Source organism: Parasteatoda tepidariorum, chromosome 6 (assembly GCF_043381705.1).
Source record: "Parasteatoda tepidariorum isolate YZ-2023 chromosome 6, CAS_Ptep_4.0, whole genome shotgun sequence".
Taxonomy (NCBI): Eukaryota; Metazoa; Arthropoda; class Arachnida; order Araneae; family Theridiidae; genus Parasteatoda; species Parasteatoda tepidariorum.
Window position 1 is genome coordinate 68,001,000 of NC_092209.1, and position 26,133 is coordinate 68,027,132.

A 26,133-nucleotide genomic window follows, 5' to 3' on the forward strand; every position below is an offset into this window, starting at 1 on the left:
ATATATATATATATATAGACACATATATATCTATATATATATATATATATATATATATATATATATAGCTTCATGTTCACATTTGTTCGAAGTAAGTCACATGTTTGGCACACCTTTCCGTAGCGGCCGTTGACAGGGAGAATTTGGTATTTCCTAATTGCACGTAGTATCAGAATAAATGACTGATTTAATATCGCTAAAGTCTTGCGGCTTTGGAGAAGGATATCCAACACAAGATTCCATAATTGTGGCAACATTAACACACTTCATGATTTCGAATTTTAAAGAATGTTGAAAAGTTTATCTTTTGCTGCGCGAAATTTATGTTTTTTTTTCATGGCCCGGTTGTTTGTCTTGCTTTTAAAATCTTACTTACACGCAAATTGAAATCCTATTTGACACTCTGGAATGGGACAAAGGATTAGAATATTGAGTTGCTAAAACTTTTGGACTATGTCCCATGGTACTTGACCTAGCATGTCCAACAGATATTGTTATTTGATAAGAATTTGTTAAGAAAGAACAATTTTTTTTTCTACTTAAGACAAGCTCAAGTATTTTCTCCTCAATGCTGCGAGATTTAAGAGGAGAGGATATCAAATCTCTAATTGTCTCTAACACTTCACGCATCATAAAAATCTCTAATTATTTCTAACATCATAGAAATAGCAACGTTTCCCTATAACTACCGGGATGTGAAAAGGAGTGTGGAATTAATTACTGTGGCTTCGATTGTGCGCAGACATGAAGTTAGAGATGGATATACCTGATCAATTATATTTGATAAATTATGCCTTTTTTTCCGAAAATTCCAACTTTATAGACACATTAGATATAAAAAAGCAACCTAAGCAATACATTACGTCAAATGAAATCAAAAATAGCTGTAAGTATAATGCAAATAACACACGGAAAAATTGTATGGCTGGTATAGTAATGTCTTTTGTAGAATTCGACGAGCAACCACCATCATATGGTGAGTTCTGGGTCCATCTGTTCTAACGAAACAAGCGAGGAGCTGCACTGTGAAAATTGTAAAAATTGGTAAGCCTCTGAGTTATTCTAATCGCGCGCGAAAGTAAAAATTAAATATATTATTTTTCATCGAAAAAATATTTTTTAAAGTTTTAATAATAATCCTTGTAGATAGTTATTGTAGATTATTTAATCATTTCAAGATCTTTAAAAATATTCTAAAACCAATTTACGGGGTTAAACTCCGTTACATGGTAAATAAATACAAGAAAACACGAAGAAAGCTAATCTATATCGTGCAAATCCGCGGATAAAATTATTTGCAAAACAGGCAATTTATGTTTCTCTTTTCTCTTTTATATTTTTTCTTAAATAAACATCTATCTTCTGAAACTATTTATGATCAATTTTTAAAATTATCCAGTATAATATTACCTTGCGCACATCCATTTCGGGCCCATCCTTGGTAACTAACAAATCAAATCTCAGAATAACAAATCACTTCAGCAGTGCAGTAAGAACGACACTTTAAAACCCTCTTGTTACAATCAATTTGCGCTTTTGTTTTCATATTTTGTAATCTGGAAATCTTTCTGCGAAAAAATTTTTAAATCATTCTTGAAAAAATTTTCGTCCTTGTAAGTTGATCTGAAATACACATAAGGGCGACCTATGTGCTGGATTACAAAGTAAGGTAAAACAACGTTTAAGAGCACAAAAAAATATTTTTTGTGCTCTTAAACGTTGTTTTACCTTACTTTGTATGTTGATTTGATTTTGCTACTCGCTTTATAGCCCCTTTTTAATGTTTTTTTTCTTTTTGTTTCATTTTATTTTCTGTTTTTACATGTTATTTTTACTTATTTTTACTTTTTGTGATCTATTTTATTTAGAGTTATTTTTATAAAAAATTTTTTGAGTGCTCCTCACACTATTGTATTAATATATTTTGCTTTGGCTTTATTGATACAATATCAGAATGCACTCTGTTTTGCGGATATAATCGTGTGGGCTGAAGAAAAGATTATATCTTTTTTTCCGGTTTTTTAAATAAAATGTAATTCTTTTTTTATATATATATATATATAAACTGTTGTTTGTTATTTTTTTTACTTATTATTCCCCCCCCCTCTTTTTTCCTATTATTAAATATTTGGCTTAGTACAGCGTAACTGCATACGAGTGCTAGACGTATTGGCTAATGACCACCCTCTTTCGATTGATCTCTCCTTAAACCACATCCACATGCAAAGTCTCTCTCCCACAATTTTGTTCCGAGGATTTATTGAGCTAGAAATCACCCTGTCTCCCATAGCACTCTTCCTAACCCCTGAGACGTGGAAAAGAGATGAAGTAGATTTGAAAAGGGAAAGTAGAACAATTTTAAATTAGTTTAAAATGAGCTCCTATTCAATATTTGGTTAAATCCAATCTATGAAGTTGAGTAATATTATATTAAATGTAAAGTATCACAAACCTAAAAAAGAAACATTTTTAAGCTTCAAAATTATTAAGCTTTCTTCATCGTGCTAATTCTATAAATTATAAAACTACAATTACTAATCTTTTGTAACTAGAGGGATTTTTTTGAATATTCTGAAAGCTACTGTTTTCAAAATAATATAACAATAGATTACTCAGCAGATATTTGAATTAAGAAATTACTCTAAATATCTATCTGAATCTGTATCATTCACAATTTCAAATATATTTCTTTAAATCTCCCTGCATTTTAAATTTATTCGTAAAATTTAAATGCAACAAAAATTATTTAAGGTACCGAATTCACTTTTGAAATCTCAATTCTAAACGTTCATCTAGGGGAGAAAAAAAAACTTAAATCCTTTTTCGTTCACCCTTTAATCCATCAAAACATTTCACCAGCAGATTCCTCCAGAGACTTTACGAAATATAAAGCAGCTTTACGGAATGATGACCGCCCCTTTTGTTATCCTTCCTTTAAGACGGTGTGAAGAATCTCTTTTACAGCAACTAATGGTGAAGTTTCTGGCAAGTTCAACCAGGAAGAAAGATCGCCAGAACACCCTTATTTTCAGCAAGGAAATCGCTCCCTCTTGGTTAAAATGTACCACCTCACTTAGCACTTAATGTACCGAACAGTGCAAATAGCGTTGGATTATGTACGGCAGCGTTCTACCTAGGGACTGCTTATACTCAAATGGGACATCAAATCATCAAATAGTGCCTCACTTCAAACGTTGCATAGAATATCCGTTGTAGCATTCTTGTCTTTCTTCCTTTTTGAATATAGATAAGCATTGACTAACAGTGTTTTGACTAACTGTTTACTTTTGTGGGATACAAATATAGTTTTCAATTCATTTATGATTGAAATAAACCACAGTACTCTGTATTCCAGTAAAAACACTATATTGGAAGTTCTGCGTGGCGCGAGAGTATTACGAATTTGATTAAAAATATGAAACTTTTTTTATAACTTCTTATTTAGGACCAGAAAACTTTTGTTCTTTGGTCTTAAATAAGTCTGGCTTTCGTGTCCAAGTCTTTGCAGTACAGTTATTTAAGATTTAATGACATTAGTTTAATAGTTGGAAAAGATTATCATCCATAACAGTGATCAAAATTATTTATTTTAAGTTTCAGGAATGCTTGCAAATTGTTTTTAAAGTAATATAAATTTAGAAACGCTTCTTAACAACTGTAATTTTTGATTTAAAATTTTAAAATTCTTCCAAAAATATGCTAGGAGAAAAAAGGTGACCATGATTATCCATTTCTTTACAGAGTTGAGCCTGGAATACTGTAAAGGATTCTCAAGTCACCTTATCTCAAGTATGCATTATCTCATGTCTGTATTATCTGATGTCACCTTATTATCTCTTGTCTGGATTATCTGATGTCACCTTATGAAATACCTTTGAATTCCGGCCCTACGTTGGGGACTTTTATAACCTTTATATTTTAGTTCGTTTGTTTCATTTGACCCTGTTTATTTATCTATTCTGCAGATTGTTTTCCTTTGAACCAATGGAGTTATAAAGCTTTGCAACAAATTGTAATTTAACATCAAATGTAAAATAAATTATCAACTTAAGCTTACCTCTTCTATCACCTCTTGACTTCATTATTAAAATAATTAAAATGGCTAAAAATACGAGAGCTCCAACTGTTCCCATTAAAACAACTAATACAGCACTAATTGTAACTGGCTGTGTATCACCTAGAAGAAAAAAAATCAAACGTTAGAAACTAATTTGATTCCAGCGTCTTATCCCAATATCGGAAGTAAATTTAAAACATATTCCAAATATAAGTATAAAAAGTAATTTTTTTACGTATCATGAATTTTTGTACTTTTCCTATTATGTTTATAGTTTCATCTGTTGTGATTTTGTATGTGATTCTGTAGTACATTTTTCTCCATAAATTATCTAATAATTTTAAACAAATGCTTGATTGTAATCTGATAGCTTAATATAAATGTAACTTGGTTCTACTAATGATTCAATGTTTTCATGCATTTATTTCTTTTAAATCAATATAAAACTATAATCTTTCTATCTTTGCTGAATTTCTTATGCACTTGATTAATGAGGAATGTATGCAGATCTAATAAATTAAAATAATAAATAATAAATGCTTAAGACTGTCTATACCGTTTTTGAATTATATTCTAATATAGCAAAAATAGGAATTTTTTTAAAAATTATTTTGACAAATTGTGAATATAAGTGAGTGAGGAAGTATTTTATACATATTGCTAAAAATTGTATTCTAATACTATTCTTAAACTAACTATTAATGTTGAAAATTGAACCAATATTTTGCTTTCACGAAAACCCCATTACATCTGGGATGTACTGACAATCAAGAGACACTTTTGAAAAAGAAAAGTGTCAAGTGATGATTATGTTGAAAATTTGGATTTGTGAACTTAAAAATTCTTTTACGAAATACCCTAAAAGTAAATTGCATCTTCTTTCATTCAATTTGTTTTATCTTCTGTCAATTACTAAAATAAAGTTGACAGCTGCACAGTTCTCTCTACAAGAAATAAATTAATCAAAACAAAACAAAAACAAAAGACTTTTAAGTAATTTTAAAAACCTAGATAGTCATATCTTTAAAACATATTTCCAATCTTTCTAATGTCCTAACTTAGGTTGCATTTACCTCTTTCAAGGAATAAGAATACAAAAGCTAATAGCTAATATTGAAATCTTAAGAAGAAAATATCACAGTTATTTACCGATAAATTTGATTCAGTTTCTTCATGAAAAAGACATTTTTATTTACTGTAAAAGTTGCATTAACGCTCTAAACTTTTCACCTTCTTCTTTTACAAAAATGAAAAATCGATAAAAGCGAGAATGAAAACAAAAAAAAAATGGCATAAAAGCTAAAGAAGGAATGTTGAGTAATCAATAATTACTTTTCAGAAAGCTGAGTACTGAAAGTGACTGACGCGAACATCTTACTTTTTAGATTTTTCATGGAGTCTTCCGATTCATTTTATGAAGTATTTCGGAAATTTCAAACAAAGTGGTGCGGTAAAGCGATTTGCCTCGACTTACTTAAAAGTGCAAAATTTATTTATTTTTCTTTTTATTTCTACAACACATGTTCACTTCAGAAAGTTTCAACGAAAACTCGATTTTTCTTAAGTTACGTCTTTGAAGATTTTTTTCAGGGCTGGGTGATTTCTAATGTAAAGTTATCTGATATTCTGAAAGTGTGCCATTAAAGTAATGCTTCTTGATTCCATTTAAGAAAAACTGTTATGATATATTGACGTATTACAATTACTTAACGAAAGTAGGACGTATAGTTATGCATTGTATTCTTTTTATTAAATTTGGCGGGTGTATCAGAAGAAGAATATATGTTGAAGAAGAATTGTTTAGAAATATTTTTCAAAAAAATATATATTAAATAACGATAGTAAATCTAGCTGTTATAACATAATGTATTGGATATTTACTTCAAGGAATATAATTTAAGATTGGTTTAAGAATATATTTGACTATTCAATTAACCCCTTAACGATCGCTTAATTTTCAAGAAAACGGTCATAAAAGTGCCTATTTTCTTGGCTTTTGTATTTGTATTACGTATTTGATTAGTGCTGTAACTAGTTTAAAATAAACTAACTATCTACAATTACCTTAAAAATATCCTGGTACTGTCATCGGGTGTGTAAAATGATAAATAAAATGTTTTCCGGGCAAAAGAATTAATTAGTGATAATCTTATTGACACTTTACTACTGAACACTCCAGCCCGTCAATATCACGGGAGCGAGAAATAGCGGGTGAAATCTCACCCCATCATTTTCACGGGAGCGAGAAGGAAGGGGTTAAGTATGTTAAAAAATGGTAGATATTTTGGACATTAAAATAAAGTGCTTAACTTTCGAAAGGCGAATTATATAACAATTAAGACGTATAATTATTCACTGAGGAAAAATGAATGTTCTAAACTATCAGAATACGGTAAAATTTACCTAGTTTCTGACTCTTACAATTGAGAAAGCATGAATAACACGAAATTAAATGCAAACTAGTGCTGTAATTTTTACTGAAGCGCTTTGGTAAGGCATTATGGTGAAATTTACATTAAAATATGGTTTTATTGCCATGCTGTTTGGTAGTAAGTGTGATAAAATTTAATGATTTTTAATGATACATTAGAGAATGGCATAAAAACTATTTATACGGTAAAATATACTTTCGAGCTTTGTAATTTTCTAAATGTGCAATAATAAATTATTAAAAACCAGAATTTCCAGTAAACCGTTAAAATACGTACGCAAAAATTGCCGATTAAATACCATACATTTTAATTTCACTACCAGAATTATGTTTTATTAATTTTTTTTTTCTTTACAAGAAATTTCTTTTTCAATACATGTGGATCAGGGATGGGCAAAATGTTTTGATTAAGGGCGAAAAATCGAAAAAAAATTTGGGTGGGCTAAGTAGAAACTTCTAAAATAATAAAATAAAAACGATACACAAATTTTAGTTTAAGTATTTAATGAGGTGCATGAAATTGCGACGTAATATTTAAAAATTCCTTATATTGAGGTTCGAAGTGAGATGTGCTTATTCTTAAGAGAAAGGCTAAATGCTTAACTGTTAGTCTACTTCTGAAATTTGTTTTTCTAAGGCTCATAGTTGAAAACACTTGCTCACATCTATAACATGAAGCATAGCACCGATTTTATAGGAGGTACACGAGATATTAAATTTGGGAAACTATCTTTTGTTAATAATTTGTAAAAACTCTAAATTTGGCATATTTAGGAACAATTGCTTCAGATATTTGTTAGATTATAAATCAATTAATTAAAGCTGCAAATCTGACCACACTGATTCGTGATTTACCCTGTCAGGCAAGATAAAAATAGCTAATTCCGTTTGAATGGCACTGAAATCTGCGTTCAAACTCAAAATGGAGTTTTTTCTAGTCATCTTCATAATTCATATGCTTTTCCTTATTTATTGAGGATATTGAATTTAACCTCGAGAAATGAGACATGTCGTTCTTAGCCAGCTGCCCAGCGAAAAGATTAAGCTACAGTTTAAAAGCCTTGAGATGGGCCCAGATATCATCGATAACCTGATTTTTCTCTAACATCTCAACGTTCAAGTTGATCATCTGACGAAGAAGATCAGAGAAAAACGCAAAGTCTGAAAGCCATTCCGTATTTTCTAAAATTTCGCTCTCTGCTGAACACTTTCTGAAGGAAGAACGACACAATGCCGTCTTTCAGCTGCCAAAAATGCTCAGAAACACATCCAACACTAAGCACTTCGTGTAATACAGAACATCAGAGTATTCAGATTGCACGGACAGAAGAAAATCTCGGAATCGGTAAGCCCACGAGATCTAACAATATTAACAAACTTTACTACTGGATCAAGCACAGGTTTCATATCCAATGCAGATTTACATAGAGATCTTGATGCATAACACAATGTAGAAAAATAACGTTATTCCCCGGAGAGTTCTGATTAACACATTGACGGGAACATCACCCATATTCGGGTGACAGCAAAGTTTCTGATCGGGCCGTGTCACCCGTATTGGGGTGTCGCTAATTTGACGACTCGCATAGAAGATTTGTATGTATTTGAAAAGATATTTCACAGGAAGAAACAAAACTATTGAAAATTGTTATAAGATAATACAAAAATGATTTATTAAGAAAACATTTGCAAGCCTCGAAAAAGTCTTATTGTTCACTGCTATTTGACTCACTAAGAAATAAGTTTTCCATTTTTCATTTCAAAATTTCAACGAATTAGGATAAAGATTTTAAGTTATACTCCTCTTCATACTGTAAAAATTCAAACTGATCGTGTAAAGTGGTGAGATGAGAAACGGATGCGAAACAACGGACACAAATAAACAGACGTGGTATCATTGATTCTATTTATTTGAGACGTTGTCATTTCCTCCCTTTATTAAATGAACGTAACGGTTCTAAGCATTATTTCTTGACTTTATAGGTAAAACTTGACTTTATAGGTTTACTCGCATCTTGGTACATTTTATGAATTATTGTTAATTTATTTCATAATCTATAACGTAGGTGAGCATACCTACCAATCTAAACAGATTTAATTCTTAAGAAATATGCAGGTAATACTACAAAGGCACTTCTATATTTATTTTGTTTATCATACACAAAATGTGTATAGCTAATATTGTCTAATTAATTATGTATTTCTTAATCTTAAAACAGCATATTATTATAAAGTCAAAAAGGAATTAAATGATTGAATAGCGTATAATGTTCGTTAAATCCATTTTTGCTCAGATAATTCGAAAATAAATCAAAGTAACCGTTAAAACCATTGATTTTTTGTGAAACTTTTTAAAAAGATGAGTTACATCTGCATTATTCATCAGTCATTTCTTTTATATTTTATTTGAAGTCCTTAATGGTTTTTCTCATTAAATAAGAGAAAATACTAGGATTTTAAACTAGAGAAAAAAATTTATTTAGTCAGAGTTTGCCATTTTCTTTCTACTTTTTAGAGAAAAGCAAAAATGATGCAAAAGAAATAAAACATATTTTTAAACATAATTATATCTATATTTTTTATCATTGGTAGCAAATATTTTTCTCTTTTAAAATTAATGATTCATTCTAGTTTCAAAAATAAAATATTTTTCCGAAAAGTGAACTATGTTATTCTCACAAACCTTTAACTCACTGTTCGTAAAAAGGCACTTCTCGTGTAATACAATGCGTTATAAACAAGCTATAAATAATGAATGGTGGTTATATCGAAGTTCAAATGTTGATGATTATCACTCGCATCTTTATATTTGGAAGTCAAGAATTCAGTACTAAAGCTAAGGTAGTATTTAATATCTTTTTCATTGAAGAATTCAGAAAACTTTATTTGTTGGACTAAATATATGCTATATTTTATAAGTTAATTGTAATTAATAGTAATAATTAAAGTCATGCAGAAACTAACAGGTTTGCCAATCAAATAAGTATTGTTTAAGAAGTTTGATGTCAGACACAGAGAAAAAAAATCTAGTAAAATTACCGTACTGTATGACAATGACAATCCTGGTTTAAAAAAAAACTATAATTCTGCTTAATAAAACCAAATATATAAGGTATTTAAATCATTGACTTGATAATTTTTCCGTTCATTTGGTAATGATTTAACGAAAATTCCAGTTTTAAAAGCTATAGTTCTTATTATTACATAGTTAGTAAAAATTACAAAACTGAAAAGTAAATTTAAACAAATAACTGCCTTTTATGCAATACTCTAACGTATCTAGATAAATTAACCGAATTTTAACAAATTTACCAAATTTTAATTTTAACAAATTTTAATTTTAGCAAATTTACCAAATTTTAATTTTAACAAATTTAATAAATTTTAATTTTAGCAAATTTACCAAATTTTAATTTTAACAAATTTACCAAACTTTTTTTTTAGTAGTAGACACTATACATTTATATTTTTTATAAAGGGATTAGAAATGAGTCAATTATTTTATTTTTATTTTTATAAGTCGACACAAAAAGGCAAAAGTGAAAAAGGTTATCTTCATTTTCATATTTGAATTTTTTCACCACCTAAAATTCCCCTCCCCTTAATAATAGAATCATTATTATTATTTTTTTAGTGAACTTGAATAACAGAGTTTTTAATTTTTTTTCCTTCATTGTTATTCATGATAATCCATATCTTCTTTACTTTGAAGCTGATCCTGAATTTTAAGTGCATATAATTGAAATAAGGAACTTAATTTTTTTTCTTGGAATAAAAGTCTCCTTTTATAAATAATTCGAATTTTTAACCTCAGGGTACGGAAGACAGCGTTAATTTGAGAAATACTAACTACCTTTAAAGTTTAATGAAGCAGTTCTAAAAATTGTACGACATATTTCTTTCTTATTTAAGCATTTATTTTTGCGTAACTTGTAATATTGTAGACAATTATTTACATGAATTAAGACATCATTTAACAAAATTATTAACGCATTTCAGAAAAAAAAATTGTATGAAAAAGTAGTTTTTTATGATTTTTCTTTAATTTATGAATATCTGAAAAAGTAATTATCATTAATACTTCCAATTTGAAAGGTATATATATATATATATATTTATTTATTTATATATTTATATATTACGCTATTTGAAATTTTAAAATCCTGATATCATAGGTTGAAAAAATTATACGCAAAATAAATCATCAAGGGAGACTTTAAAAAAAAGTATTTTCAAATTTTAATTTCTCTGAATTCGTGCAAATTTTGAATTTTGTAATTTAAAATTACATTACATGAATCTCAATGCACGTAAATTTGATTAACAGATAAAATGTATTTATTAGTTAAAATTACTTTTCATGCATTTTGTAGATGTAAATTAAACAGAAAGTACTTTGATGAGCTCTTATTTCTAAATTTTTCCTTAATATTTTCTATTAATTAGAAAGTACAAAATGTTTTTCAATGGAATTACTCTAAAATTAGGCTAAATATATAGAAATCAACTCACTTGTTCTAGGCTCAGCTGAAAATAAAGTGTGAGCAGTTAGTGCAACAGATGTACTCCTTCCTTTGGTATTTGAAGAATATAAAACTAAAATATAAGATGAGCTTGAAATAAGTTTTTCTGCTACAAAAACTGGTGTCTCTGTCACCGACATATTCATTATAAGTTGTTCAGCACTCATACTATAAACTTCCAAGTGAAATGTCTGAGGTAATCCTCCGTCATCGCCAGCATCACAAGATAACATGAGAAAATTGGCAGACTGATTCGTTACTGAGCAATTTTGTACTGGTTCTGGGGGTCCTAAAATTAAAGTAAAAGTAATAATACGTACTGTAAAAGTTCACCACAGCAATGTTTAATACTACATTAACACCAACACAACAATTCCAATTAGAAGAGTAAGGGAATTATCATATGTAATAACTCTCTATACACCAATATTTCGTACAAGTATTAACCCCGTTAAAATGTTTTTTTTTCTTTGGTTGATTAAAAATATTACATTTTTCAAATAACCGGAAATTAATTCCTTTATACCGTTAATAGGACTTTTTTCTCGGAGTTGGAGAAAACAGCTTTGTTTACGTGAAGTTAGATGCGCGTTAAGTTTTGTGGATTTTCTTTTTAGTCATTCAAATTTTTAATAATATGTCATTTACTTTAAAAGCTCTCATTATGCAATAATATATATTAATTTTATCACACCTAAATTTACACTTTTTTAATGCTTCAACAATCACTAATCGTCTCACGGTGACTTTTTTTTTACATTTACGAATGTATTTTTAAATTTACATATTAATGTTTGTATAAACAAACTCCATTTGTCTATATGACATTGCTATTTCTAAGTATGGTTGGAAAAGTATTGCATGATTTTTTCCCTAGTTGCATAAATCAGAGAATTTGTATTACAAAGAGGAAAAGAATCATGCTTCATCTTGAATTACCCTCTTTTGTCATTGTAGTATTTTATAGCAAAATCATTGGTTATCTGAGAATGTATGTACAGGACAGAGGATAGAGTTGCATAATTTTCAAATAATAAATACTTTCTATCTAAAAAAAGTTGAGATAGAAATGACAGCATTTCTTTGCAAGGCAATATTAACTCAGATTCCAAACACTAGGAGTGCTAAAATAGATAGTAACAGTAGAAAATTAAAAAATCAAAAAATAAAATAAAAATAATTTAATTAATTATTAAAATAATTGGTATATGCAACAATAAATTCATAAATATAACCTTAAACATTAAATTTATTTGATTGTGCTTGATACTTTTTGCTCTATATATTATATTGAAGAATGCAAATAGTTTATTTTGAGTTTATTTCTTAAGTATTCAAATGTAGAACAGTTAGAGTTACCGACTAATCATTCCATGTAATTATAACAGTGGCGATACATTTAATGTTATTTTTAAACACTTTAATCTTTATTTATTACTAGTACTAAAACTTTATTTGCTACCATTATTTAGCTCAAATTTATCCACTTATATTATAGTAATAATAATTAAAAAAATTAAATACAGAATAGAAAATTAGAAAAATACTAACAAAATTGATTTAAAATATTAACTCTACCTACCACATATTTCAAGCAAAATATTTGAATTTATTTTAAACGCAATACAGATTATTTGCTTTATATATTTACCATGAATTAATTTAAATACCTTAAGCTCCATGTCATTTTTTCCATAATTATACTAGTTAAGGATACACGTATTTCTCATCTTGCGACTCGAAGTAATACGAACTAATTAGAGCCTTTATGAAGTTCGTAAATCTCTTAAATGATGTACCACTGGAAATATCAATTCATAATTTTTAATATAGACCGCATTTATTTTATATTACACTGAGAAAAAAAGTGTGGTCTAAACTTCCATACAATGATATCATTTGCCGTGTTTCTGGCCCTATTGGAAGACCAAAAAACTTTTACCGAAACGCCTTGGTAAAATTAACAATAAAATATGGTTTTTAAATGTGTGGTAAATTTTTTTAATATTATCATGATACTTGAGAACCTAGTATAAAAACCATTAATTCAATTGATTTTATTTTTGAGTTTGGTATTTTTTACTAAATGTGTGCTAATATGAACTAGGAACCAGAATTTCGAAAACCAGAATTTCCAGTAAATCAATACCTTTTGAGCGGTAAAATTACCAAATGAATGCTTTCAATAGCATATACTTAGTTTAATTAATCAGAATTTCTTTTTAACAAGAAATGTTACTACAATACAGCTATTCTAGATTTTCTATTTCATTCATATGTTGAAATAAACTAAATCAAGATTTGGAAGTTTCAGTACTGAAAGTAAATTTAAAGTATTTACACTCATAACACTCATAATAAAGTAAATACTCATAGAATTAGCGTTGGACCCATGGAAATTGTCCGCTACTTTTATGACATGTGTACCGGGTTTTCTTTAAAACTTCAAGTAATTTTTTTCCAGTTACATTCTAAAATAAATTCGGAAAAAATAAAACAAAATTACTTTTGCATTTGAAATTTTAATAATTCAGCTTCTATGTTTCTAATTACTTTTTTGTTTTCATCTTTCATTTAAATACACCGATAATACAGATAGAAACACTCTTCCCTTAGAAATATCTCTTAACCACTCAAATGGAAATGAATCAGTCAGTTCCATTGGTCGAGATTTCTACCAATTAGGAGAAGTGCCTTCTCGTATTTGAAATGAAAGATGAATACTACCTCTTTTGGAGAATGGGGAGAAAAAGGATTGGTTTCTTTGTGTACACAATAGATGTCTGGGAAAACAACAATAATAGCAAAAAAGATATTCAAAAAGCTCTTGAATAGTAGAAAGGATAAATTTTCTTTATCGCCTTACAGATAAGAGTAAAGTATATGTGATAATTAATTAAACAGTTTCATCCTTTATCTAGTAATATACTACTTTTTAAGAAAAGTGCTACAACTTTTGCAGTACATAAAGAACTAATTAATATAAATATTATTAGTTAACGTATCTTATTTATAGTTTTAAAAAAATTAAATGCATAGAAATTGAAATTAAGAAACTAAAATAAATGACTTGCCGTATAGCGTTATTATGGGTCTTTTATTGTGTCTATTTAAAAGCTATTTAAAACAACATTGGTGTTGAACAACTGGTGTTGAAACTATTTAAAACAACACTGAGTTGTTTCCTATTTAAATGCAAATTTTGTTTTTAACACTAAGTGGACTTGAACATATTTCTTTTATCAGTATCCAATTACAAGTATTAAAAGTATATTGTTCCAGTATTAAAAATATTTAACAAACAATAAACTGGATTAAGTTTATATTAAAAATTGACAAATAGTTTCATTTTATCAAGAACACTTAAGGTGCTAAAAAAATGCTGGCTAGTTTTGCATAATGAATTAGCTTTAGACAATAAAATACATACTACTGATCTCCAAATAAATGCTTCATAATTCAAAAAAAGCGAAAAAAAAATGCTTCATAATTCAAAAAAAGCGAAAAAAAATGCTTTTAGAAAATAAATTTGCTTTGCTACTTTTTTAAGTGCAGAATTTCATTCATATTATAATGTTAAACAACCCTATGTTAAGTGAAGGATTTCATTCATATTATTATGTTAAACTACCCTTTGTTAAGTGCAGAATTTCATTCATATTATAATGTTACACAACCCTATGTTAAGTGAAGAATTTCATTCATATTATAATGTTAAACAATCCTATGTTTTAGAGTTCCCGTTAGCTCCAAAAATGCCTGCTAACTTGGAGAAGTAAAGGAAATAGATTTAAAAATGGGAGGAAAAAAATATTGAGTTACCTGTCGGCATTATAGTAAATACGCATGGATCTTTCATTGTTCCAGCAGCATTTTGCGCAAAGCAATACAGAGCACCATAATCCAATTTTGTTCGGGGTATGTATCTGGCAACACTCTTTGAAGCACCGTCATTGTGAAAAGAAAGAATTTTTATTGTTTCTGAAAGACTATTATTGAATGACCATTTGAAGGCTGTTTCAGGGGGATCTGATTCAACTGCACATGTTATATTCGCCTCTTCGTGCCTTGCTACACCATACGTTGTTTTCTGGTCTTTCACACAAACAGGAGCAACTAAAAATCAAAATATATTTACTTCACAAGAAAATTATCGAGTTTGTACAACATTTATCAAATTATGCAGGAAATTTTCTTTAATTGATGTTACGAACCTTTTTTTTGTAACATCATAGTTTTTATCAATGATGGTCTATATCTTCAATAAAATACTTAGATTTAAATTTTTGGTACTAACTACCCATGTAGCATGGGATGTAAATTAAACGTAGAATTTTGGGAAATCAGTAAAGTCACAATGTTTTATACGTAAATTTTACGTAATATTGACGGAAAGATATTATCATTGAGGTATTTGGTAAAAAAGTTTTGGTATAGTTCACATAATATTAACGGAATGGATTTTACCAATTACCCTTTTGTAAGATTGCTTTCGTATATTTTACGATGAAAGATTATTTACTATTTGGATTTATTAAAAATGATTCTGCGTATTTTAGGTATTATTGACAAAGCAAATTTACCTTTTAAATTTTGGTTCGAATTTATTTCCGCAGATTTTTTAATTTTTGAATAACCACATTTTCTTCAATTTGACGTTTCAATTTACATACATTTTTATGTGCTGTTGACGTAAATAATATGTAAAACTAACATACTCATTCTTACCTAGTGAAAAGTGGTTGGTAAAATGTTCGTAAAAGAAACAAAACTGTTTACGTAAAATTTACGTTTTCTGGCTAACCATTTTTTAATATAATTCGACGTTTCAGTTTTACGTAAATTTTACGTATGCTTCATATAATTTAAAGGCGAAATATACGCACTTTTGACTTAAAATTGATGGCTCTCTACTACATGGGTAGTAGTATAGTACTAGCTTCCCATCCTGTTTATTTTATTTTGTGCAAAAAACCTTTCAACAATGCGTCATAATTTATGTGTAATATTCAAAGATCAGCCCCGTCCCGCCCCCTAGCGGGGGCATCCGGGGTGAAAATTTATTGATCAACACAAGGATACAAAACAATTTCCAGTTTGAAAACAAAAGAAGATGAGAATTTACAATGATGAACATGAATAATAAAACAAAATAAATGAATAATAAATAAATAATAAATAAATATAATAATATTTAATGCTTATCCTAAATTTTAGTTGACATCCTATAATTTTAGTTGACAATGACTTGTATGCCTTAGCATTCAGTGTATATATAACATTGAAATATTTTAAATCTGAGAATTTAAAATTAAAGTGGAGCAAAATATATTTAAATATGCTCCTTTCGTAAAAAAATGCTAAAGTAAATATTTCGAGTTTCCATTATTATATAAGAGTAATAACGTTTTATTACATTAATTTATGAACACAAACGTAAGCATTCAAAATATTTGAATAAAAATAAACAGATTAAAATTTACCACCTCAGTAGGAAGCCATTTCATTTATTTGGAAATCAATACCTACTATTTACATTTTATCGACTACAATTTCATTGAATAATGGAGGCTGTAATCAATGATGAGTACATTCATTTAGCCATTCACCATACTTCGATGAAAGCACTTCTCTTATACAAGACCCAAAACCACTAATTATAATCGTAGCTATAGAGAAAGGATGCAGCATCTAATTATAGTTTGGAGACATTTAACGGAGTCAAGTGACTCGTGACTGTTTCTATGCGTTGATGGAGTCCAACCATCTCGTACAAATATTGGACTTTCGACCTTTTCGAATGGTCTGATGCTTTAAAATCAAGAGGCATTTATTATGAAATGTCTATGAAGTTAAGCAATTCACGCGAAGTTCTCATTTATCACTATGAATAATGTTTTCAATAATCATGAAACAATATTATTTTTCATGAAAGTGATTAGGTACTTCATAGAATGATAAAAAAAGATGTCACTATCTTAAACTTCTGCCTTGACTATTTCTTTAAAAAAAGTACAGTCAGTTTTTAATGAAGCTGGGCTATTAAATTTTGAATTAATCCTTTCAAAATTTATTTTTCCAGAAGCACATTAAAAATCAGTTTTATTGATTCCGCTTAGCCAAGAGACATCAATTAAACAGAATTAATTAAGCCAAACCTTTTAGTCAGAAATGTTTATTTTGAAATTACAATTATTATGTCTAGCTTTTACAAATTAATTCCATTTCTCCATGGAAAACAAAAAAATGATTTAGTTCACCAGAATAGTTTAAATTAGAATCTCTGAGGAAGAACTGCAGGAAACACAGCTGCATACAACGATCAGAAGCGGGGTGAGAGGAGATTTCCGAAGTTATATAATCGTTTTACGATTCCATATCATTAAAACACAAATGTTATAGATCTTTGTTCTTTCATCACTGGTTTGGCAACATGACCCTTCGAGTAGTAAGCTCATAATATTAACTAAATAAAAATATGGAGTCTTGTTGAACCTATTAAACGTTGGATATCTGTGCCTAGTAAATGTCACCTTCATTTACTTTTTCCACAATAAGCTTAGGTATATTTGTAAGGAAACGACCAAAAAAAATAATCGAAATATGAAATTAGTATATCGCAGACAAAAAACATTAATGAGGAATTTCAACACGCGTTCTCCATAATTTTACAAATGTCTTAATTAGCTAAGGCAAAGCTTAACAAGTGGTTTGCATGTTTTCACACAATAATATATAATAACTAGATGATTAAAAAAATTACCCAAAATTGCTTGGACATTTTTCTTAAATTTTTTAACATCTTGGAGTTAGGAGTAATAAATACATTTGTCTTCTTACATCAGCCAATCTCTTGTCTCTTCCTCATAAAATTTAATGTTATTCATTAGAGGCGAAAAGCACTTATAATTTGATCGAGCTTTCATTTCACTGGTACGCTGTTACTAACACTTTTCACTTTTGTTCATATGATAGCCAATCGAGACACAAAATAAAACATGAGGTATTACATCAACGCATGCATTTCGTCTATTTTTTGTACTTCCGAGAATAGGAGGAGTTATATATTTATCTAGAATGAATTTAATTCATAACTCATTCATTTAATTTTAAAAAATTAATTAATTTATTTATCACTAAAAATGTATTTTCTTTAGAGTTTATTTAAATAAATATATGAAACTCTTCAAAAATTGCTGCTGTTGTTGTTGTTGCAGTTAGCCATAAGGGCAAGGGAACATGGAGGACATTTGACCCGACTGATTTAACATGCACTAGTCACCATTTACTTCACAGGGAGTCTTCTGCCTGATGGGTTTGAAATCCCGTTTTCACGAACATGAGTCCAGTGCCCTACCAACCAGGCTATCCCGGCATTCAAAAATTTCTAAAAAGTTAAAATAACAAAATAAACGTTGATACTTTAAGCCTTTTAACTCATAATAAAAATGAAGAAAGTGAAAATGAAAAAAAAAGAAAACGGTTTATATAAATAAAAATAAAAACACAGCAATAAAATCTAAAAAAAATAGTCAATCAGGAGCAATGGAAAATATTATCTATAGTCAGTTTCGAATAAAGCTGAATACAATACATTCTCAATACTTTATACTGCAGCATTGTTCTTTAAATTAATGTAACCAAATTACGAAATTTACAGATTCTCCGCCACATTTCATTTAATTTCTCAAAAAAGACAAATGATTAAAATATATAATAACTAGAAATATTTTTGAGAGATAAAATAAAAAAATAAAGCTTTATTTCATGATTAAACAATATGTGTCGAATTTCCTTCTAGCATACAGATTTTATTAATAATCTACAAAGCAATTGAATATAAATGTCATTAATATAACATTAAAAGAATATTAATGATGCAATTTAGGAATTAATATACCCTTAAAGCATCGCAGTTTATTTGTTTTTAGTTGCAAAAGAAGCTCTAAACAGAAAAAAACATTTAAACAATTTGAAAAACAACTTGTGAAGCAAAGAACTATGCTATCAGAATTTAACAACCAAATTTGCCTGAAAGAAACATTACTTGTTGATATCATATGTGCACACCATTAGAATTTACTAATTAGCTACATGAATAATTTCCAATAGGTATTTTTCAAAAATTCTCCCTAAGATACGCGTTCCTTCAAAATATTCTTATTTTACTAAAATTATTTTAAATACAAAACATATTTCTCAGGCTGTTTCTNATGCACACCATTAGAATTTACTAATTAGCTACATGAATCATTTCCAATAGGTATTTTTCAAAAATTCTCCCTAAGATACGCGTTCCTTCAAAATATTCTTATTTTACTAAAATTATTTTTAATACTAAACATATTTCTCAGGCTGTTTCTTTGTAAAAGTGAAATGGCATTTTTTATCGATGAGAAAAAGAAACCCATCAAAAGAAAAGGGGGAAAGAAAGAAATATTTCTTCCACTTTCTGAACACAATAGAATTATCACTTTTACTGGAGCTGAACTCTTGAATTGTTTGATGCCTCCCAGCAGGGCTACTTCCGACGAGGCCCATGGGGGCCCTCACTGATGGCTAACCAAAGAGAGAAACAGTTTTAGACAGATATTATTCTTATCCTTTTCTCCAGAACTTTCTTGCCGCTGGAATTGCGCGACAAAAAGTAATGCTTAAAACATAACACAAAAAGTGAAAGGCGCAAAGTTAAGTCATTTGTCAACTTTTTTACTGAATTATATATATATATTTATATATCTATCTATCTATCTATATATATATATATCTATATCTNAAGTCTGTCTGGATGTTGCAATCGAAATAAACGTCACTTTGAACAACTTTGACCTTTCCATTATTCCATTTTCATCTGATCCTTTAGAAAGAAAAATTCTAAAGGACCCCTTATTTTTTTTTTACTTTTAAAGTCACACTTGTGAAAAATACAATACAAATTTATCTACATAGTTTAAATTAATGCATAATATGTTCAATTAGAATCTTGGAATGCGTAGAATTTTGAAAATTTGAAATCAATTTTTTTTCAACAAAAAAAAAGGTTTGGAGAATTTGTTTTGGGTGGCAAAGTTATACTCGAGGATTTTAACTGTATTATATTGTATATGTTACGATAATAAGTTTTAAATAAATTTAAAAAAAAATCCGAATAAGTTTTGAAATAAAAATCGTTATTTCTTGCAGTGTCTAAATAATTTCAAAATTTTAATGGACTTGAATAATGATCCTAATTTATCCATACAAAGAAAAAATCCTTAATTATTTCAAATAAACTATTCACTTATCTGCAGTCTAAAATATTTAAATAGATAATGAATCAGTCTGCGTAGTATTGAAAAAAGTATATATATATATATATTTTTTTTTTTTTTGGGAGGGGGTATATGGAGAACTTCATAACGCTTCATTTTACAACTTTCATTCTTAGAAATTTTATTGTACGTTTAATGACAATTATTTAACAGAAAAAAAATTTTAATATTTAAAAAATAATTTTGAAAGTCACAAGCTTAAATTTAAAAAAAAAAATAGCTTCTTTTTTAAAGGAAAAATTTAAATCCTTTAAGTTGAACTAACGTAGCACGTAACCAATTCAAAAAATCGCACTATCTGAATCAATTTAAGGTTAGTTGATTCAGAATTTCACGATTACATGATTCAACACGCTTAGTGGTAACATTGTCAAAGGATAAATGGAACAAAATTTGAAAACAAATAATTCCATCTGTCATCAAATACTATGAATCAAACACAATATAAAACATTTTTATAACAATTAGGTTAACTATCATTTTTCTCCAACCTACTCAGCCAAAGTACGCGAATGGAATGAAATGTACATTTTCTTTACTTTTACGGTTGAAGAATGACCACTTAATTCACCTGACTTGAATCCATTGAATATTCTTGGAGAGAAGGATTTGTGCTAAAACTGATTTCAGTCCTGAAATTTTCATTGGTAAGAAGTAGGACAAAATATCAATAGTTCAGTTGCCTCTCAAAGTGGAAAATTTTGTAGGTAGAATGTTTGAATGTTATATTTTGAATGTTATATGCAATGATGCTTTCCAGTTTAGTTGAAAAATAAGTAAATATATATGGAAAATATTAAAATGATAGTGTATTTGATGTGAAATTATTTCTTGTTGCTGTGTGAAAAAGCTCGTTTCATTATTATTTTATTAATTTTTCTCGATAATACTATTTTAATAATTTTGTTTTGAATGTTCTTCAAATAATTCGAACACTGAATATAAAAATGCAGTTTAACTCAATTTACACACAATTTAAGAATTGAATTATTCATTTGTACCATCTCTTTCGAAATTTGAAGATATTCACTTACATTTTTCCATTAGTCATTGTATTATAAGTAGTAAAATTATTAAGCATCTGTATCAAAAATATTTCTGGACATACAGTACATATGCGTCAACAACATTTTGAGGATTTCGTTTAGAACTTTTTTTTTTAATATTTTGAAATGAAATTTTATAAACAAAAAATCCTAATGCGAAATCTAAAATGTAATAAAACAGTGCAACAACGCACAATGGATGCGTACATTTATTTCTTTACATATAAAGACGAATATGGAGCAACTGTTTTTACCCATATTTCGCAAAAAAATAACGACTGAATCTTCACCAGTTGCTCTTTTAGGATTATTTAGTTTTAAAAAATTAATAACGTAACAAATTTGTGCTTTCTGAGTGTTCTTACACAATTAAGAAGAGCCGTACAGTGAAAAACCTTATTTTTTTCATTCGCAAATTTTTTTTTCTTCTCAGAATCAGCTTTTATGAACAATAAATGTTCTTCCCTTGGGTTCCTCACATACCATCTTCGTTCGTATTAGAAGCCAAGATTGTATTCCGTTTTCTAACACTGTATTATGAATTAAAGCATCCCCGTAAAAGCCCGCTCAGGGCTGTGAGTTCATGGAGGTTTAGATACCACAATTTCTTGACCAATGGTCTAATCGTGGCTATGTAGTCAGCATCGATACTGTATTATAAGCAAGGAAACTATTTTGCTTCTGTGTTCAGCTTATTTCCTACCGTTCAGTATGTAAACGTGTTGCAATAACTGCATGATAATTTAGTTTAATTGAGCTATTTTAATTATCTTTTAATCAATAATTATCTCAACAAAAATTCTAACACTGTAAAATCTGAAAATATAATGAAACCGTGCAACAACTTACACTGAACGCGCAAATTGATTTCTTCACTGATACCTTCTCCCTCCAAATTCGAAGCCATGCATTTATATCTTCCCCTTTGACTTCTTTTCACGTTCTGCAGGAGAAGTGTGTAATTCCTAAGAATCACTCCTTGGGAAGGATTGTGAAGGAGGGGCTTTGATTTAAATCTCCATCTGATATCTGTGGCAGGAGGATTTGCTTGGATGTTGCAATCGAAATAAACGTCACTTCCCTCCCGGATATTCTCATGTTGCTGACTTGCACCAAAAGATACCGACAGTATCGGAGCATCTGCAAAGAAATATAGGGAATCAGTTTCGATACTTTATCTTCAGGGATATCGTATCTCTTACTAACCTATCGATCTTCTAAATGTTCGCTCTTTTTCTTTAAAACGTTGGCATCGGCTGCAACCTTTCTAAAGTTTACTCTCTTTTAAAAGATATGTCATTGTAACTCTTAATAGTTCGCTTCGGTCTTAGAATAGTGGAATAAAATTTTAACAAATATTTTCATCGCTGATGCCTGATATACATGACAATTGATGTTCTTTGTTAAAATCAAAAATAACTGTAAAATGTTATCTGAAACAATTGCATGACAATGTAATATAAATTAACTCGGTTAAAAAATGCACGAAGTAAAATTAACATTAAGTTATTCAAACTTAAGGTGGATCTTCTGATCAAACTATGGAGACCATATTTTCTAGATTTCAGCTTCAATGTCAAAATCCGAATCAGATTAAAGGTCAGAAATCCGAATCCGTTGAAAAAAAAGTATCTTTGTTCAGGGAACTGAAATTTTTGCGTCTGATTTAGTAACTTAAAATATTGTCTGCACTGAGTAATTAGCATGCATACGGTCACTATCTCGAGCCATTAAGAATGAGTCCTAGAACGTGAAGATCCGATCATTAGATCAAAAATTATTCAGGGTGATTCGTTTTTTTGGTGCACTGTACAATGCATTATTACTTAGAAAAGGAAACAAGGGTACATTAAAATAAATAAACGCTCAGATGTCAACGTTATTTCGATGCTAGTTATTCAATTAATATCTGTCAGTAATAATTTTAATTGTTTGATGCAACGCTGAAATGAAGGAAACACTAGTGTACCAAGTCATTTATCTAAAAGAAACTGATAAAAGTACTGTGCCATTATTATGAAATACGCTTATTTTCCTTCAATAATTACATTTCAAAAAACACTCTTTAAATAAGGACGGAGGAAAGATGCATTTCTTCTTTAAAAATAAAGCAATAGTTCATTAAAATTGCTGAAAGTCTACAGTTCTAATGTATTTTGATGCTAATTATTCAACAGCCTGATTTTAATCCTACTTTTCCTGATTTTCATTTACATTTTAAGAAGCTTTGAAAACAAACCTGTGAAAATTTTATTTGCATTAAACATTGTAAGTGGCAGAAATTATGAGTCGTTAAATATATTAGTTTGACTTGACTTTAATGATAAGAAAGGCAAATTATGTTTAGTTTTTAAAACATTTAATGAGCTATATGCTTTATTAATGATGAAAGTGAAAGAATATTTTAAATCAAACAATCAACAATAGCAGTCAGAATAATTCTTGAACTAATCCTTCTGTAAAGATTTATTAAATTATTAATGATTGCATAAATAATTTAGCTTTATCCATGTTTATTAAGACTTAATATAAGTCTTCATAATAAGAAGAACTTAGTTTAATACTTTTGTATTCTTAAATTCTTAATGATAATGTTAGAATAATTATGCTGTTATTCTTGTTTTTAAAGTAATGTTTTTAGTGTACAGAGCAGACACATAAAATACTCTGAGATTTAAAAAAAAAAATGTTTAACGAATTACTGTTTTGAAAAAAGATAAATAACTGAATCTGCATGATTCATTCAGATATGTAGAAAATAAAAGAAATTTTATACTGGTATGCTTATTTGATACTTGTTTTTGAAATGTCTGTATAAACTTACATAGTAGATTTCTAAAATGTTCTGAAATTGGAATAAAAAGGAATGTTTTACAAATTATTGTTTTAAGAAGAGTTAAATAAATAGTTTTGAATGAGTAATTTAAAAAGGAATCTTGACTCATTGTTATGCAGTTATGAGCATTACTTAGAACTTTTACTTAAAATATTATTTCTATAAGGTTTTCTCTTTGTTTTGAAAGTCAAGCTCTACTACTATGGAATAAAAATTTTATCATGATTCTGAACCCGTTTTCATCGTCTACAATTTATTTTATTTTCAGTATATATAATAAAGTCTGTCTTTGTAAATTATCATTTTCCTGTCCTTTAATGAAATGTATAGTCTAAGAGCCTTATAGTCTAACCTTATAGTTTTATAGTCTAACCTTAGAGATTATAGTCTAAGCTTATTACTGATTAGTTTTGATTTCTGCCATAATCAGCGGAATCTTTCTACCTCTATTAGACAACTATATCCTATTCCATATATTTAATATCACGGATTAAATTGAGATTTTTACTATACATTTTTAAATATTCTATAAATTTTAGTATTTATTTTCCTTTCCTTTCCATTTTCGTTGTTGTGGTGTCCGTGTAGCACAAATTTTATTTAATTTTACCCAAAAAGGGTCAGCCACTATTCTGACATGTTTTACTCCATATTGATGAGTTATTTTTTTTCTCCTGTGCATGTTTCAACGCTACAATGTTGGATATTAAAAGCCGTTAAGGTCCAATATTCCAATTTAAAATTTTTTTTTGATGTAACTGAGGGATGTGTGAAGGTAAAATACGTTTAAGTTACGACACCAACCATTAACAACGTGGAATAGAATTCGTTTTCATTTTGATACAAAACTATTTAATAAATATACTTACAGTATCATTTAGAGTCCACTAGTCCTCTAAATGTATACTGTGTGTCAGCAACTATTCTGGCATGTTTGATTCTATATTGATGAGTTAATTTTTTCTCCTGTACATGTTTCAACGCTACAATTTTGGATATTAAAACCCATTAGGGTTCAATATTCCAATTAAAAAAATGCCTGATGTTACTGAGTGATGTGTGAAAGTAAAATGAGTTTAAGTTATGACACCAACCATTAACAACGTGGAATAGAATTCATTTTCATTTTGAAACAAAACTATGTAATAAATATACTTACAGTATACATTTAGAGTCCACTGGTCCTCTAAGGCACTTTGTGGATTTTCCGGATTTTCCGCTCTGCATGTTAATATTTTTTCATTGTCGTCACTGGTGGGCGTAAAAAATAGTTTACTTCGTGTTTCATCTCCTTCAACCTCATCCGTTGCATATCTCTTCAAATCTTTGCCGTCTATCCACCAAGAAATTTGTGCTGCGGGTCTGGAACCTTTGCTGACACACATTATTTCCACTCTTTCATTCGCTGAAATCGGACTTTGAGGTGCATTAATTCGGACGTCTGTTGGATTTACTGAAAGTAATAATGATAAATATGATAAAAGCTGGACGACAAGAAGCCTGAGAAAATATAATAATTTGAGTTAAGTGAGATAAATATAATGATTATTCCCTGCACTATGTGGTGCTTGTAAACTTTAATGTTCGTATTTGACGAAAAAGAAAAAAAAATTATTTTTAAAGATGTACTGATACAACGGGAAAATATGAAAAGAAAAATTGAAATGTTAGCTGTCAGTGTAATAAACTTTCATTAACCATATACTTCGTAGATGAGAAAAAGTAAGAAATAGGATATTCTTTATTTCTTTGAGCATATATGCTTGTATTTCGTAAAAAAGGAAAAAAATAAAATTATATATATATTACTTCGACTCGGAAGACATTTCTCTACTGAATCAGTTACCTATCTATAATGGAGAATTTTATATCTTATACTTTTTTCTACAGTTTTCATTGTTTTTTAGCATTGTGTATTATATATATATA

The 26,133-nt window shown here is 28.6% G+C and overlaps 1 protein-coding gene across 1 annotated transcript in view; it reads right to left on the minus strand.

Annotated features, from left to right (window-relative positions):
* LOC107454018 (synaptogenesis protein syg-2-like) overlaps window positions 1-26,133 on the minus strand; it is a 99,775-nt gene that overhangs the window by 17,075 nt on the left and 56,567 nt on the right. Inside the window, exons 7-11 of the mRNA XM_071181825.1 lie at window positions 25,364-25,657; window positions 22,218-22,508; window positions 14,834-15,127; window positions 11,001-11,300; window positions 4,058-4,177 (exon numbers count right to left, since the gene is read on the minus strand). Coding sequence (XP_071037926.1) covers window positions 4,058-4,177; window positions 11,001-11,300; window positions 14,834-15,127; window positions 22,218-22,508; window positions 25,364-25,657 — 1,299 coding nt within the window. The remainder of the gene's footprint in view (window positions 1-4,057; window positions 4,178-11,000; window positions 11,301-14,833; window positions 15,128-22,217; window positions 22,509-25,363; window positions 25,658-26,133) is intronic.